We start from the raw sequence: 17,129 nt of genomic DNA on the forward strand, positions 1-17,129 counted from the left end.
GTGCAGATAATCTTTTGAAAGCGCGAGCGCTAGCTTTATGCCGCTCATGGAAGCACAGCATCGCAAGCTACAAGTAAGGAGATAACAAATTTAGGCCAAAAGCCCATTTATTCTTGTCCCAATACTGAATTCCAGAGACCAGCAGTAGCCAGAGCGACAACTTGCAACTGCAGTAACCCCCCCCCCCCTCCCCTTTCCAATCACTATAGTTGTTAGTGGTGATCATGGACCTGTCTACAGAGAATTAGTTTGAACGGGTAAAGGTGGTATGCCTCTCGAAATGAAAGACTTAAACTTTTGCTCAAACTTTCTTTAATGAAACTTTCAGCCATACTCTTGCCACGTCAAGAATAAAAATCAGGGGTCACCGTGCAAACTCTGATACTAGAGAAACAAATTACCAAGCATTTAGCGATATTTGAAAATCAAATGGCTGCCAACCATGTGTTTAGCTCTATGGAAAACATAACATTTTCGATTTTCGGAAAATCTGAGACAGTGAAAAGTTTTCTTACTGCAAGAGCTTTAAAATGAGCCCTCACAGTGGTAGATCAGAAAAGAATTGTAAAAAGTTCTGAGTCCAAATATTTGTCCCCGGGGTGTATTTTATGAAAGCAGAACTCTAAGATCTTTTTCATATTCAGATTTTTGTGGCAACAATACAAAGGTGAAAAAATATCATAGCAATTTGTACTCGCCGTGCCAGGCTTATTTTTGATTACGTTCCATTCATATTCTGTTTTCGGGCGAATAAACTTGAATTTGGAGTAAAATCGAGTGTCCAATAGCTCAGTTGTAATAGCGAGAATTGTAAAATTAAATATCTGACAAAAACTGGTGATATCTTTGTTACTTCCTATAACGCGGCGTTGCCAATTCACCTGGGGCATACCAACGACATGATATGTAGCCATGAGTAACGACAAACAGTCAACGCGGGGGCAAAAACCAGGAAGGTCGTGCAAAGGTGACATTGATGTATGGAACAACACATAAAATCCGCATAAAGTCGTGCTTTTATTAAACAGCATTCTTTTACAATCTCAATATTTCCTTGTGTAACTGACACTCGCACTAGAAAATTAATTGCATCTCGGTGAGATAAACCTACATTGTACAATTGTCATTGATTCTCACAACTTAAAACAATTCAACCCTTTATCTCAGATGGCGTGTGCCGTCATAAAGGTGGAACGGGCAAAATGTTTGGGGGTCAGAGAGGCCACATTTCAGAGATATGATACGTTGTTCATTGTTGGTGCCATCCACACGAAGAGAACATTTTTAGAAGTTCTGTTTAATATTTCGTGTTTGCTTTTCAGAAGTCAGTTAATGACATTGCAGTATGTCACAGTTCAAATAATTTACATCACGGACACTCCACAAAATGACCGTGGTTACATGGACGGTTGCCTGCTGAAGCCGATAGCTGGTGGCGATCGCCAAAGAAAAGCCATACAACCGTATAACAGCAATTTGTACTTGTTATTTCTTTGTGGCGATTTGTACTGTTTTGGCGCTCACTTCTTAAATGTAACCAGTTTTCCCTTTTGCAGCATTGCTTACCAAAACTTCCATTGTTCAGCTATTCAGGGACACAAACCAAGCGCCGTGGAGGATTCTGGGCGACTGATTATTAGCTACAACATGGTTTTTAAAGTCGACAGCTACACTCGTCGAATGGATTTTGTATCTGACTTGCAAATCGGATAGACTTCGCAACGTTTTAAGGACCAGCAGCTCTAACTTTTGATGTTTTTTACGCGTACTTGAACGTGAAAGACTTAAACCTGTGCTTAAACTTTCCTCATGAAACTGTCACCCATTCTCTTGTCAAATCAAGAATAAAAATCAGGGGGTCACCGTGCGAAGATTGGTACCAGAGAAACCTATTACGGTACCTAACAGTTATCGATATTTGAAATTCCAAATGGCCGCCACCTCTGTGTAAACTCTGTTCAGGGGAAAAATAAAATATTCGATTTTCGATAAACTAATTAGGCCTTTACGTGATTTTTTCTACTCGAAGACCTTTCAAATAAATCTCCAAAAATGGTTGATCTGGTGGATCAGAACAAAACAATTGTAAAAATTTTAGAATCCAAATTATCCAAATATCTGTCCCCGATGTGCATTTTACCATAATTATGCAACTATAATTTCTTGTTCCGCTTCCTAACGCATGTGGAGATACACAAGTATTCAACTCGTCAATTCAGCCTGTACACGTGTAAACTGCATTGTTATCTTGACGAGTGAATTCTGGTCCTGACTTGAATATTCAAATGTTAAAAATAACAGAGCAATTTTGCACGTATAGACGCTGCGTTGACAAGCTAATTAGTTTGGGTTTTTTAGCATGCTTTGAGGAGTAGAACAAGAACACAGTCGACATACACAACGACATTAATGAAAAAGTCACCAAACTCTACAACTACTGGCCCTTTTTATTTAAAGTTGTATATCTAAACATTTCTGCTCCATACGTGATGTCCTAAAAGAGGTTGTTCATACATTTTTTTCCAATTCTTGCGACGTGTTGGTGAGTGTGGCATTAAAGGCGTGTTCTTTGACCCCGGGGTCTACCAATTACACACTTGGCAATTCCTTTTTTTTCCATTTTTAGTACACTGACAAAGGATGTAGCAAATATACACCTCCGGCATGCATTGTGTCATCGTTTTGTTCTGCAAGATTAGTGATTGGAACATACAAACAGGCCACACAGGGCATGCGCAATTTCCTCCTGATCGACACGGGCATTTTTCCGAAGAGCATGCATTGTCTGAATTGTAGCCGAAAAGATATAACAGACACATTCCAATTGTGAGTTCATACTGATTTGTACAAAACTCCGGTGAAATCTGTATAGTCCTACGACAAAATCAAATTTGTTTTATTAGAACTATGTGGCTGGAAGTCTGACAATGCAATTGGCAAACACAATTTCGTAGTTTTATACCCAACACAATGACAGTAATTCATTTTCGTTTCTCAATCACTCGTTCCCACGAGCTAATTCCATAGGTCAGTATTGGTTTCAAGGAGATAGATAATTCAAACAGTAAGCTTAGTGCCAAAGAGCCATCAAAATAATTCAACAGTTACATAAATCACAACCCATTCAGAGATTTAAAACAAGAACTTTTAATTCTTTGGTCTCTGCGCAAACTTAATTCTGTGATAGCTTGTAAGTTACTGCACATGATCTTTCAAGTCAGTCGTACACAACCAGTGTGCGTTGTCGTTGAAGTACACAGGCAGATTGTTCTCTGATAGGAAACTATAGGAGGCGCCCCCCACATACCACCTACAGCTGATGTTTTTTCTTCTCCTACACCTTCTCAAGCTCACAAACCAGAAGACAACACGTAATTTCTCATGCAAAGTACGTGAAAAACCTGTTCACCATATCCCCTGATTGATATGTTCGCGACGCTATTATCGAGAACTGTAGATAAATATATTTGTGTTTAAATCAGATTTTGAAACAGACCGTCATTCAAACTGTACAAGAAATTGCTTACACATTTATCTTATTTAATATTTTATATTCGATTTAAAGAGATCAATTTTATTGTACTTTTCCTATTTAAAGTGTCTTGCAAAAACACTTCATCGTTTCGTTAGAGATGCAGGTTGCAAGTTGTGTATGTCGCCCTCTATTTTCACCGTCGCGTATTCACCCACCTAAGGGAAGGTACCCACTCCTGTTCAATAATAAGATAGTCGGTCACGATTGCCCTTTGACCTAAGATCAGATAGCGCGGTATCGACAATTTGCAGACACACCATGATGAGCGGTGTAAATCAGCCATTTCAGCATTTTTGCATATTTGACTGTCTCTGATAATTATAGCAGCTTACGTGAGTATTCTTACAGAATGTCGGAATTTCTGCTGGGAGGAATGGCTGCCTGCTGCGCGGGATTTTTCACCAATCCGCTGGAAGTTGTGAAAACTCGCATGCAGTTGCAAGGCGAACTGCGAGCGAGAGGCACGTATGTAAAGAGCTACAGAAATGTCTTCCACGCTTTCTTTACGATAGGGCGAGTGGATGGGATCTTTGCTCTGCAGAAAGGACTTGTCCCAGCACTGTATTACCAATTCCTAATGAACGGCACCAGACTCGGGACGTTCCAGTGCCTAGTGAATTTTGGACTAGTGAAGGATAAAGATGGTAATGTGATTTATTGGAGGAGTGTCGTTGCGGGCGCCTTTGCTGGTAGCGCAGGAGCGGTCGTAGGAAGCCCTATGTATCTGGTAAATAAAAATTGAGAGTGGTAACTTGTATGAAGTGTATGTTCAGTTTCTAAGGAGTTGGGGAGGGGTTATAATGTTAGTTGTTATGTCGTCTCTTGCAGATATTTAGCAAACGATAATTCAAGCAAAGTTTTTCGGCACTTCGACTTAACTGCCCTACCTGCAAAACAACACGACCTTGGTAAATCTCTGCGTCACCGGTGGGGCTATGTGTTTTTATCGGTTAGGCCGGTAGTAGTGGGAGGCGTAGCCGGTGACACAAGCCTTGACCCAGAACTTTGTCTGCCAATTTTAAACCTTTGTCTGCCTGTATGTTATTGTTCATATGTTGTGGTAAAATTCACCGGGATGACCCTGGACTATATGAATATCAGAATGGAAAATGTACAGTGCTGTGTAAAATCATCTGCTCCATTAGAATGCCAACGATCACATACTGGGGTGTATGTATGTTTGATGTTGAGGCACTGGTGGTACAATCACTTGTTACGCCGTGTGGGTTGACCCTACAATTACCCATTCAAAAAATTATTTCCCCTCCATCAGTACTCTCTAGGCCGTAGACAATTAACTGCAAGAAATGAATACATGATGATCACCGCCTTCTGACATCATTGCCAGCTGGTAGTCCTGAAAAGAGTCCAAAGATACCACAACACTGTAAGATTTGCCTGATGGACAGACCATGGTCACCCAGGCCCTCTGTAACAACAGTGTTTTCTCTACATGTTCACTGAAGGGTGGAATTTCTGCAACATTCATTAAAGGGATATAGTCGTCGGCACTGTGCCTGTGGGAGTTTCTTGTTTACAAACAATGTATTTCGTAAAAGATATCAAGATGCACCTCATCATCATAGCTGCAACATTTAAATTATATGATGATAGATTATGACAGACATGTTTTAACTGTCATCAATCACCATTGTGCCTTGGATACATTGTTGCTATGGGTCGTATGGGTCCCATACGACCTTTGAGCGCAGTTCCGATGACTATAGCCCTTTAAGATAAGGTGGTAGACTTGACATTTTAGGGGCAGAAACAACAGCAAATTTACAGGTCACTACACGATGCGCTTGGGTCACCAATCATATGGGCGTATTTGCTTGCTGTGTTTTGTGCACCATTTTCGCACTGTCAGTAACTTTTACAGGGCAGAAAATGGCTCGAAATGTGCAATTTGTGCAATAGCGCAGTCGAGAGAAACCCTGTAAAAAGTATTTTGTGTCAAAAATGATCTTTTGTACAGCCATAGACAGTAGAGTTGCTTCTACTGGCTGTAATTCAAGTCATCAAATTGGAAGATCACTTCAGACACTGCCATTAAGCAATATCTCTATGCACTTGGCCTGACTGTATTTAACAATCAGGCATGAGAATATTGTGTTTTTTCAATAATTTAATTATAAAAGAGTTACTCTACAACACATTTGTTGTTTTATATCCCAAATTTTGGCATGAACTGATGGCGTAGTCAATCTAAAGCTTTACTTGCCTTTTGATGTTTTCTTTATTTGTACCTGTGTTTAAGTATTAATTTAGGCCATGTGGTTTGGGACATGATTGATATTTTTAGTCAAATCGGTACAGACATGTCTGGTAGCATGTCATTCACGTCGGTGCTGATTATACCAGATGATTGAATCATCGATTAAAAAAGGTTGTTTTGACCTTTTTCATTGTCATTTAAAATCTTCCTCAGATCAAGATAGATTCAAAAACTCTTTGATTCCGTGTTTTTGCAGTGGTTGGGATATACGGGTCACACCGCCTACAACCCCTGTACAATTTATGTTTCACTGAGTAGGATTTCTTCAGGAGAACCCCCGAAACATGATGTATGAGAACAGACTAACACCTCTCTCTCTCTCTCTCTCTCTCTCATAGATCAAGACACATTTACAGTCCCAAGCCACAGATATCATTGCTGTCGGACATCAGCACACGCACACAGGATTTTTTCAGGCAGTCCGAGGGATTTTCAAGGAATACGGTGTGTTTGGCCTGTGGAGAGGTGTCACTGGTGCCATACCCCGTGTCATGTTTGGATCCGGGGCTCAACTGTCAACGTTTTCAAACAGCAAAGAATATGTTGAAAAGAGTCAGGTAAGACGCAGCATCTGATGCCATAAGTGAAACTGGGATTTCTATGCGTTTTAATAAAAAAAATGTCTTTCTTAGTGTTCTACTTCAGTGTACAATTGGTTGTATAATTATCCCAACAACTGTATTTGTAACATGCAAGATTGGAGCAAGACCGCCCTCTGCAGCATACACAGAGTTTTCTCTGCATATTCATTGAAAGGGGCACTTTCTGCCCCATTCATCAAAATTAGTGGGCGGACTTGACACTTTAGGGGGCAGTCACTTTTGGTGTTGATTTTGCCTTCCTAGGAAGCGCTTACTCGATATTATGTTCGTCACCAGTTGCATCATCTATATCGCACGCAGCACCCATACTTACATCGACATCATGATGTTTGTCAGCTTGTGATGGCATATGCTCAGCTGCTCTCCATCTTCTGTCGATTTGTCACCCACGTTTCCCTAACTCAGAATCTGACGGAATTGTTCCCTTGGACACGATTTGGTCCGAATTAGGGGGTTTAAATCCGATCAAACGATAGTGTTGTATTGCGATACGCGTGCCTACACAATGCTAAAGCTGGAATTTTCCCAATTCCATCATTGATATATATATATATATATATATATATATATATATATATATATATATATAATATTATATATATATATATATATATATATATATATATATATATATATATATATATATATAAAGTTCCCTACACTATGCACTTGATTCACCCTCATATATCTGTGGACATCTTTGCTTGTTGTGTTTTGTGCGCAATATCTGCGCTGTCAGCAACTTTTTCAGGGCAGACAATGGCTCGAAATGCACAATTTGCGCAATCGCGCAGTCGAGAGAAAACCGTGCATACATTAACCCTTTCACCATCGGTATGGGGCTGGCCCGTGCAAATCTCCAGAAATTCCTAAACTGACTCAAAGAATTCAGAAATCTTTCAGGTTAGAAGGAACACAAATACAGTAATATCTACAAGAAGGTTACTCTGATCTTCTCAGACAGGTTTTACTTAATATTAACCATATCTATCTCTTTGAATTTTTGAATCCCATTAGAATTTATTAAAAGAGTAACCTGTCCACTCAAAGAAGTGTAAAATAAATAAATAGATGTAACCATTCAAATATTTTTTTTTTCAGATATTTAAGCCAGGCAGTTGGATGATTCCGTTCACCGCCAGTTGCATCAGCGGCGTCGTGGTAACCATCGTCATGACACCTTTTGATGTCGTCAGCACACGCCTGTACAACCAAGGCGTGGATGCCAACGGGAAGGGCAAATTCTACACAGGATTTCTTGACTGCTTTTGGAAGATCCTGAGGAAGGAGGGTATCTGGGGATTCTACAAAGGTGGGCGGCGTCCTATTTCAGGCTGGGACCACACACGATGCTGAGCTTGCTTTTCTGGGACAAATTACGAACATTTTATGTGCAGCTCCAAGCAAACAAGGGATAGGTCCCTGGTTTGTTGTTTGCCAGCTGACTGACATGCTTGAACGCATACTTCTCAATTGGTGGTTTGCCTTTTGATGCTCGAACTTGTTTTCCTGACACAAGGGTGCCAATTCTCAGGTTACAAATTACATTGCTACCGTACTACACTTGCTAATGTCCCCGCTCGACTTCACATATTCTTATCTCTGCCAGTGTACCCGAAGGACACTGAGTCCAATCTCCATTACAAAAGCATGAAAAGTGATGATGTGTTCTTAGGGAGTTCAATAGCTTTATGAAGCAATTAGGATCCCTTGGGACTATGGTGATTTGAAAGTTATTCAGTGTTTTCCCAATTGTCTTTGATTTTGCCTCTCTGCCTAACACTGATATGCCCTCAGCAGTCTGGCTCAGCAAGACCCCAAGAAATTGCGTAACATAAACTTGGCCTATATGGCTATAACGGCACACTGAACTAGGCTATATTGGCTTGAACTTGAGCAGGACAGACCTGAAATGGCCTCATTGAGAGCTTTGTCTATTACATTCCATTGCCAGTCAACGGTAAGAATGTCTCACTATCAGTATCAGTGATACCCTTGACAGAATCACCATGTCGACTGTGCTCTGTGCCTTTTGTACAAGAATGGTAGTGTTACTGCAGATTGGGTAACAGAATTGGCTAACTTCCATGAATACTACAAGCAACTCTACTAGTGCCATATGAAATTTAGTCATTTGTTCCTATGACAACAGGTTAGCCCTTTCATTGTATAGAGGTTCAGCGTGTTTGTTGAAAACAGAAAGTATTAATGAAACTGTGATAGGAATAAGATTTCTCGTAGTCCCTTTAATTGTCTCATGGCATAGTATGCCTTCCCTGCCTACTAAGGTACTGCAATGCACAGATGACATATGGCAGCTTCAAAATGAAATGCTGCAATGGTTGAATGCTGTTAGCTATTTCCACAATGTTATTATGACCAATGACTGTTTTATTCAGTCCATCACTCGTCAATCAAAAACCCAACTGCTGATGTGCAGCTGGCTTGTAAGGTTATATCTGATTGAGCGATTGTCGCTATTCACTGCAACTTAGGGAGTCTGTTTTGTATAATTCAATGATTACAGTCAGATTTAGCCAACCAGTTGGATAACAGCTTCCGAGATGCTGCACATTAGCCCAAACCCAATTTAAAAGATGAGTTGCACACTGCCCTCTACCCAGTGAAGCAGGGAGGCGTAAAGTGCCTTGCTCCGTGCCACAATGGTATGCTAGCCTTGAACTTGCCGTGCTTTGATATAATGATAGCAAGTTCAGTACTCTATTTCTGCTTGAACAAAAGTTGAATTGAAAAATTCTACTTTGTCACGCACCTTTTGAATTTGCCTTCAGTGTCAGGTTTGAGAGTTCCTTACAAGTGCACTGATTGAATAGTATTGAAAAAGGGACATGTTCACATACTTGTATTTTGTTAAGACATAAACAGTAAAACAGTATCATAAGATCTGCATATCACATGCAACATTGATTAGTATTTGTTGCTCAGCAGTGTTCTGATCACAGGGAACTCAGACTGAATTACAGTGAACAAGTAAATAAAAATTACAAAAATAAAAAAAATTGAAAAAAAAACAGTAAAAAAACTGACAATAAACTAAAACAAGCAAAGTCATTTGCCTGTTTTTGTTTACTTTTTGTGTATTTTGTTTACTTGTTTGTTTATTCTTTTTGTGACCGTTTTATATTTATTTTTTACTATTTCTATTTACTGGTTTACTGTCATTCAGTCAGAGTTCCCTGTGGTTCTGATATCTCCACAACCTTTTCACCCCCATTTCCCAGCAAATAAGCTCACCCATCCCCCACTTTTAGAACAATAAGAATGTACTTAAGTATGGTGATGAAAGGGGAAAACCTGTTCACCCCCGCTTTCCTGTAAACGGGTCCACAATCACCATTGACAACAATGTGTTTGGGCTAAACCATTATGGTGAAAGGGTTAAGGTTGGTTAGGAGAATTTATATGTTGATAAATTGGAGATAAAATTTTAGTGGTAGCCACACATCAATAATGTGTTATTTTAAGCATTACAATGCATATACAGACTAAATATAGAAATGTGTCACAGGAACTTTATTCAGGATGTTTTTATCGGCCAATCTGACTTTAGGGAAAGGTATAGCAATATTTTATAGATGAGAGCTACACGAAACCTCTTTGCCAACAGAAAATACATCAAAATAACCAACATCACCAAATTTCATTTACAGTTTTTTTAGGGCATGTTAGTTTTTGTCCACATAGAATTTCTTTTCTATCACACACAAAAATAGATAATAATATGGGCATAAGGTAAATATGTTTTCATATTTCATAGTTACAACAATAAATTCACACAGTCATTGGAGACGTTCACTAATTTATTCATCCCATAATGCTTTGTTACTAGTGGGCTGAAAGTGACTGGACTCAGCACAAAATATGCATTTGGTAAAACTTACTCTACCTCAGCATTCAACTGTAGCTGTAATACTGTGTGTTTTCAGTTGGTCTGTATGGCATCTAATTATCATATATGCATCTCATTAACTTTCAAGGTCAGGAGTGCAAATGTATAAAAGGAATCTTTTTTATCATTGACTCTACATATCAGTTTTGATACATCTTTTGATAAACAGGGTGTGTTTATCAGTTGTTTATTGTGTATTTACAGAATTGTAGCTTGTAACCATGGTAACCATGAATTTTAATAACTATCGAACCTTCTCAACAAATTTCCAAAATGGTGTTATTCACATGTGTAGAAAATGTTAAAATTACTATGAAATTTTTTACTGAATGAGGCAAGCTCTTTTTCTATTGCCAAAATTATTTCACTTGCCCACTTACAATTGCAACATTTCCAGCAATTTAGAAACAATTGTATAGGCATTTATACTTCTTCATCTCATTTGTTCTCACTGTTGTACATTTTTCTGACGTAGATGCATCATGGGAATTTCAGGGATGAGTTTTGTGTATTGTTTTCACTTGAAATAAAAAAAAAGATTTTGAAACCAGAATGTTGTATTTCGTGTGACCCTTCTTTTCTAACTAAAGGACAGTCACCCCCTGGCATTTTACCACTGACCTTTAACAATAGTTCAAACTTGTGGAGGGGAAATTTCCTACTGGTAAATGTGCAGGGCGTAAGGCCAAATTAGGTATTTTTTTTTGTTTTACGTATGTGCGCCCGTAGGTTTTCACTGAGTTTTTCAGGAAAAAAAACTTTTTGCAAAATTTTTCATCGTTTGCAATACTGGTATTTGTCACAAAACCAGGTCTTAATTTAATTGATCGTACTTCTTGTATTTTTAAAGTGACAGCGTCTTTTGTGTTTGAAAAATGGTACAAACAGACGACAGATAGACGGTTTCAATCAAACATTTTTCATCGGGGGTTTCCTTCGGGAATTTCTTCAATTAATTTCAGCCTAGCCTTCAACTTACAAGAAATAAGCTTATGTATATGAGAGAACAGAAGGTAATGTAAACTGTGAGACCTTGCCTGGGGGATGCCTTCTGACATGGGTTGCATGGTATCAACAATTCCTGTTATCCATGATTAGGTCGCAGTCTATTGCCAAGCCATTTAAATGGACTAAACATAATTAACCCAAAAATCCAATCACACTTTGATCGCCTTCAAGATAACAAAAGTAGGCCGCTCTTCTCATGGCCGCACGCGTGCCAGATATGGATAAGAAGCGCGCCCCCACTGGCAATATTATAAAGAACAGATGCTTCGCGACAACTGGACTTGATTCAAGTCGGTGAATTTCTAAAAATAAAATCATTTGCAGCAGTTTCTCGTATGTCTCTTCTTTTTTCATACAAACCTATTTGGAATTTAGCAGCCCAGGCCAGGTTTTCCTACGGATTGAACGCGTTACCTTTGAGTCTGCGCAGTAGTGAGTTAGTTTCTGCCGGATTCCGGGAGAAACTCCCCTGTATATGCTGTATAGCGTTCACCCCACTCATCGCGTTCACCCCACTCACGCGTTTCACATTTAAACAGAACACAAATCATCGCGTTTACCCCACTCAAACATTCACAAATCACAGACTTGAACCAAGTCTACGCGACAACCAACATAATTACGCAAGAACGCTACATAGGTTTTTATACGTTTGTAGGCGATGTAAATCCTACAGCTCCAAGATTTAGTGAAAAAAGAGATGTGTATGACTTGCCACAAGCCGAATACATCTCTCTCTCTCTCTCTCTCTCTCTCTCTCTCTCTCTCTCTCTCATCGCAATTAAGTTTTTAAGTTTCCATGATAACAGTCATAATTTTGTCATTTTAAATTTTCTTCCTCTACTGCGATTCCCCCTAACATGCACCCCGTGACCGATTTCCCGCCATTTTTTTTCTCATTATCCTTGAGGGGGTGGAAGGATGTAAACTTTGGGGAGGGTTAACATTCTGTTTTAACTTTCTTCTAGTTTCTATATTAATTTTGACCCTATCTGATGGGAAACTGAAAACTGCTTTCTGAATTAATAAGTGGGTTACAGGTGTGTTATAAAAAGAAAGTGGTGGGGGAAAACTGAAGAAATCATTTATAAACGTGCAAAGTGACGGATCAAAATGAATTGCAGCGAATAAACGACGTCTGTGAATTATATGATCATATATATCAGCGGCTCAGTCAACATGAAATTTTGATTATGATATTAAATGTTGACCATTATTCGGCCGTTTGACTACCGTGGGACATAATTGTAATTGTGTGCTTCAGGCCTTCATAGCAATGAAAATGAATTTGGAAAATTATTGGCGGAAAATGGCCCGTTTACGCACCATAATAATGTCAACCGAAATGTTGCCTGGTACACACATGCTTGTTTTTTTGCTTTGTTTTGTTGGTTTTCATATAGACAGTAGTGTTATACGATGTTCACAATACATTTTCGGGGGACACAAACGTCCACAGCGGGAAGGCTAGAGTTAACTTGGACTTCTCTGAGATGTTGCCGGTATCTTTTAGGCTTATATTCGTTTTCGATCTCTCTGCAGTTCGGATTGTGTCAGATGTGTCGCTCAGATGTGTCGCCTTTGCAAACACTTGTTCGCTATATGTATCGGCCATCGAACGATGCTTTCAAGTTACAACTTATTCCAGCACTCGCAGCTGTAATAATAATAATAATAATAATAATAATAATCTTTATTACCCTTAATCATAATAACATTACAATTCAATGATGAATGTACATCTGAGTTGTGCTGTGATAAAGGGTAAATGGAAACGGAAAATAGCAAATGCTAGTCTAGTCCGTTCCCAAAGCCATTTGATGTTAAAGCAAGGAAACGAAGAAGAAAAAAGAAAACTGAAGTATATCGAGGGTAGTGTACATGAAAGTAGTGGGATTGCAAAGTAACCTAATTGTAACAAAGTAACTAAGTGAATAGAAGAACAACTAGTCTACATAAATAAATATATAACTAAATAGATACGTTACGAGTAAGTAGAAATGCGTAAAAAAGAAAACGATAAGAGAAAAAAAGAAAAAAAAAAAAAAACGTATATAAAATATATATATATTTAAATATGATATACATATATGTAAAGTTGAATATAACTCTTCATTACTTAAAAACAAAAAACAAAAAAAAACAAAAAACAAAAAAACAAAAAAAAAAACTAAGTGAATAAGAACAACTACATAAATAAATAAATATATAACTAAATAAATACATTACGAGTAAGTAGAAAATATGTAAAATAAAATAAACAAAAACAAAAAAAAATGTATAGTGAAATATATATATTTATATATTATGAATTACATATTTGTAAAGTTGAATATAACTCTTCGTCATGTAAAACACTAAAACCGTGTATGAGGAGACTTGAAAGGGAGTGTCTGAACGAACTTCTAGTGGTTTTTGTTTTAATTGATTAGGTAATGTATTCCAACAGATGCAGCCTGTATATGATATCGAGAATTTACCCAAGGAAGTGTTGACACTTGGGACATAAAGGTTACCATTAATTTTATGACGTGTACTGTAGCAATGAGAAGGCAACTGACAGTATGTTGTAAGACTGTGTGGCAAGTTATTATTTATAAGATCATACATGAATGTACTGATCTGTAATTTATGTAATTTGTATATATCGAGAATATTAAGTTGTTTGAAAAGAGTAGCTGAGTTTGCTGTGAAGTCACTGAAAGTTATAGCTCTGACTGCCATTTTTTGCGAAAGAAAGATACTATTGAGATGTGAGGGATATGTTGAACCCCAAACTTCAAGACCATAAGTGATGTGTGGTAGGATGAAAGTTTTGTATAGAAGAATAAGGATATTGCGTGGTAAAAACTGTCTCAATTTGAAAAGGATGCCAATTTTTTTCTGATAATAGAATTAATCATTTTAATGTGCTTTGACCATTTAAGATGTCTGTCCATGTGAATACCTACAAATGATGTCACTTCAACCTCATTGATAACTGTATTATTGATGTGTAGAGTACCATTCAAGAAAATATGTTTGTTATGATTTCTGAAGACAATGTATTTGTTTTGTAGTAGTTTACAGTAAGTTTGTTAGCCCTGCACCAGTCCACTACAGTATTGAGGTGAATGTCGACAGTATTTAAATTTATATTAACTTGGTTAGCAGGGAACGTATGAAATAGATTGGTATCGTCAGCAAACAATCTAAAATTGAAGTATGTGGAGGAACGGGCAATGTCATTGATAAATAGTAAGAATAGGGTAGGTCCAAGGACAGATCCTTGTGGTACTCCACATGTAACATTAAGGTATGATGAGGCATTATTATTGACAGAGACTAGTTGGGATCTATTGTGTAAGTAATTTCTGAACCAAAGTAAAGGAAGACCTCGAATACCATAGTGAGAAAGCTTAGAAAGAAGAATTTCATGATTGATTGTATCAAAAGCTTTAGAGAAGTCAAGGAAAATACCAAGTGTTACTTTGCCATTATCAAGTTGTTTGATAAGATAATTGATAAGATTTACAATTGAAAGTTTTGTGCTGTATTTATGACGAAATCCATATTGATGCTCATATAAAATATTGTTTTTTTCTATGTACTGAATTAAGCGTGCATTGACAATTTTTTCTAGAATCTTACTTAACAGGGGCAATACTGATATAGGTCTATAATTTCCTGGATCATCTGTTGTACCTTTTTTAAAGATTGGTGTGACTTTGGCTATTTTTAGAGATTGGGGGAAAATTCCAGTCTGAAATGAAAGATTGAATATATATGCCAAGGGTTTTGATATTATAGCTGCCCCATCAATTATAAGTCTGGCTGGCATTTTGTCATGGCCACATGCCTTTTTTGGATTCAGGGTGCAAATGATGTTATGAACTTCAGATTGTGTAGTGGAGGACATAAAAAAGGAATGTGTTGTGGGTTCAGTGAGGTAACTATTAAAGTTTTTATGAGGAGAATTGATGTTGTTGGCAAGGTCAGGTCCAATGTTGACGAAATAATTATTGAATGCATTTACTATGTCAGGTTTTGCTGACAATGTATTATGCACTCCATTTGTCAGTACTCGTAGGCTGTCTGGCAAGGTATTTTTAGCCTTTTCCTCATGACTTCCGAGGACTTGCTTGATAGTTTTCCAAATTACATTGGTATTACCCTTGTTTTCCATAAAAATACTGTTGTAATACATTTGTTTAGCTTTCCTGAGAACAGTAGACAACACATTTCTAAATTTCTTATATCTATCAACAACAATGACATCAAAGTTTGATTTGAGCACTTTACTATACAATTTGTGTTTTGTATTAATTGATTTTTTAATTGCCTTAGTGACCCATGGTTTCCGGTTTTTCTTTGTACTGCGAATTTGTACATTAATGGGAGCATGTCTATTGCACAACTCATCGAAAACACTCTGAAAATTATTATATGCTTCATTTGCATCCTTACAGTTAAACTCGATCCCACGGAGCATGAGTTAGATCTTCACAGAAGCGAGTAGAATTGTAGAATTTGTAATTTCTATATGAGACTTTATACTGTTTTGAGAGATTTGTTGTCATATTTTCTATGACAATAAAAACTGGAAAATGGTCAGAAATATCTGTAATTAAAGTACCGGCATGAATTGGATACTGTACAATATTAGTGTAGATATGGTCAATTAATGTTTCAGATGAGCTGGTCACTCTGGTAGGTGTAGAAATCAACTGGTGAAAACCAAGGCATTCAAGAGATGTAAAATAGGAATTAACATTAGTTGTATGTGTTCTGGCATCTATATTAAAATCTCCCATTAAAATACATTTAGTTTTATCAAGTTTGAACGTATTTAGCACATCAAGCAGACTAATCTGAAACTCAGAGATATCGGTATTTGGCTTTCTATAGATGATTCCTATTATTATTTTAGTATTATTGACTGATACCTCCAACCAAAGAGACTCTGAATGTATCACATTCTTTTTAATCAATTTATAAACTAATGATGAGTGAATGTATGCCCCAACCCCCCCACCCCTACCTGATTCTCGTGAACTGACTTCTAGTGTGTAGCCTTGTATACTATATAGACTTAGATTATCGTGTCCCAAACCTCTGAAATGCCTGTTATTGCAAATTGAGAGTGAATGATGTCTTCATACAGTAGCTTTAAGCTGTCAACATTTTTTTGCAGAGATCTGATATTGACATGGGATAAGCAGAATGACTTTTGAAATATTGAATTAAAACAATCATCAAAATCATGCGGTGGCATGGAGTAGTGGCTTACATTTACTATTTCACTGTCATTTACATCATTATCTTCAAACATGGTTTAGAAAAGTAGTAGTTAGATGTTAGCCAACCAAATAGAGAAAAAGGAGTAGATTTTTTGAATGGCTGTCTCTTAAGTGTCTTACTTGTACTAAATAATGCGGCTGAGAACAGCTTCTCTTGATATAATGAGTGGTCTTGAATTGATGTCTTTCTTGATATAGATTTTTTCATTGTAAGTCCACATGAACTGGTATCTGGCTTCCTTTCTGGATATGTTTACTTTGTATAGTAGTTGACGTGTTGCTGGTAGTAGATTTTCATTGATGAAATTTTTGACGTACTATCAAGTCAGAAGTCTCTGGCAGTGGTACCCTTTAATTTTCTTCTGTTGTCGTATATGGAGTTTCTGGCTTTCCTGGTTGTGAATCTAACGATGATAGGTCTAGGTCGAGCGCGGGAAGACGTGGCACTGGATTGGTCAACAGCTTTCGTACGGTGGGCTATGTCAATGTCGCTATCAGAAATTGATGGGTTATCTTC

General features: G+C 37.6%; 1 protein-coding gene across 1 annotated transcript; it reads left to right on the forward strand.

The window, feature by feature from the left end:
- The first annotated feature begins 3,727 nt into the window (after positions 1 to 3,727).
- On the forward strand, positions 3,728 to 10,878 carry LOC139136999 (solute carrier family 25 member 35-like). Its single transcript, XM_070704878.1, has 3 exons — positions 3,728 to 4,262; positions 6,152 to 6,370; positions 7,517 to 10,878. Exons 1-3 carry the CDS (start codon positions 3,885 to 3,887, stop codon positions 7,769 to 7,771), a joined length of 852 nt encoding a protein of 283 aa, XP_070560979.1. The 5' UTR covers positions 3,728 to 3,884; the 3' UTR covers positions 7,772 to 10,878.
- Positions 10,879 to 17,129: the final 6,251 nt, after the last annotated feature.

The sequence above is a fragment of the Ptychodera flava genome, chromosome 7, assembly GCF_041260155.1.
Source record: "Ptychodera flava strain L36383 chromosome 7, AS_Pfla_20210202, whole genome shotgun sequence".
Lineage (NCBI taxonomy): Eukaryota > Metazoa > Hemichordata > Enteropneusta > Ptychoderidae > Ptychodera > Ptychodera flava.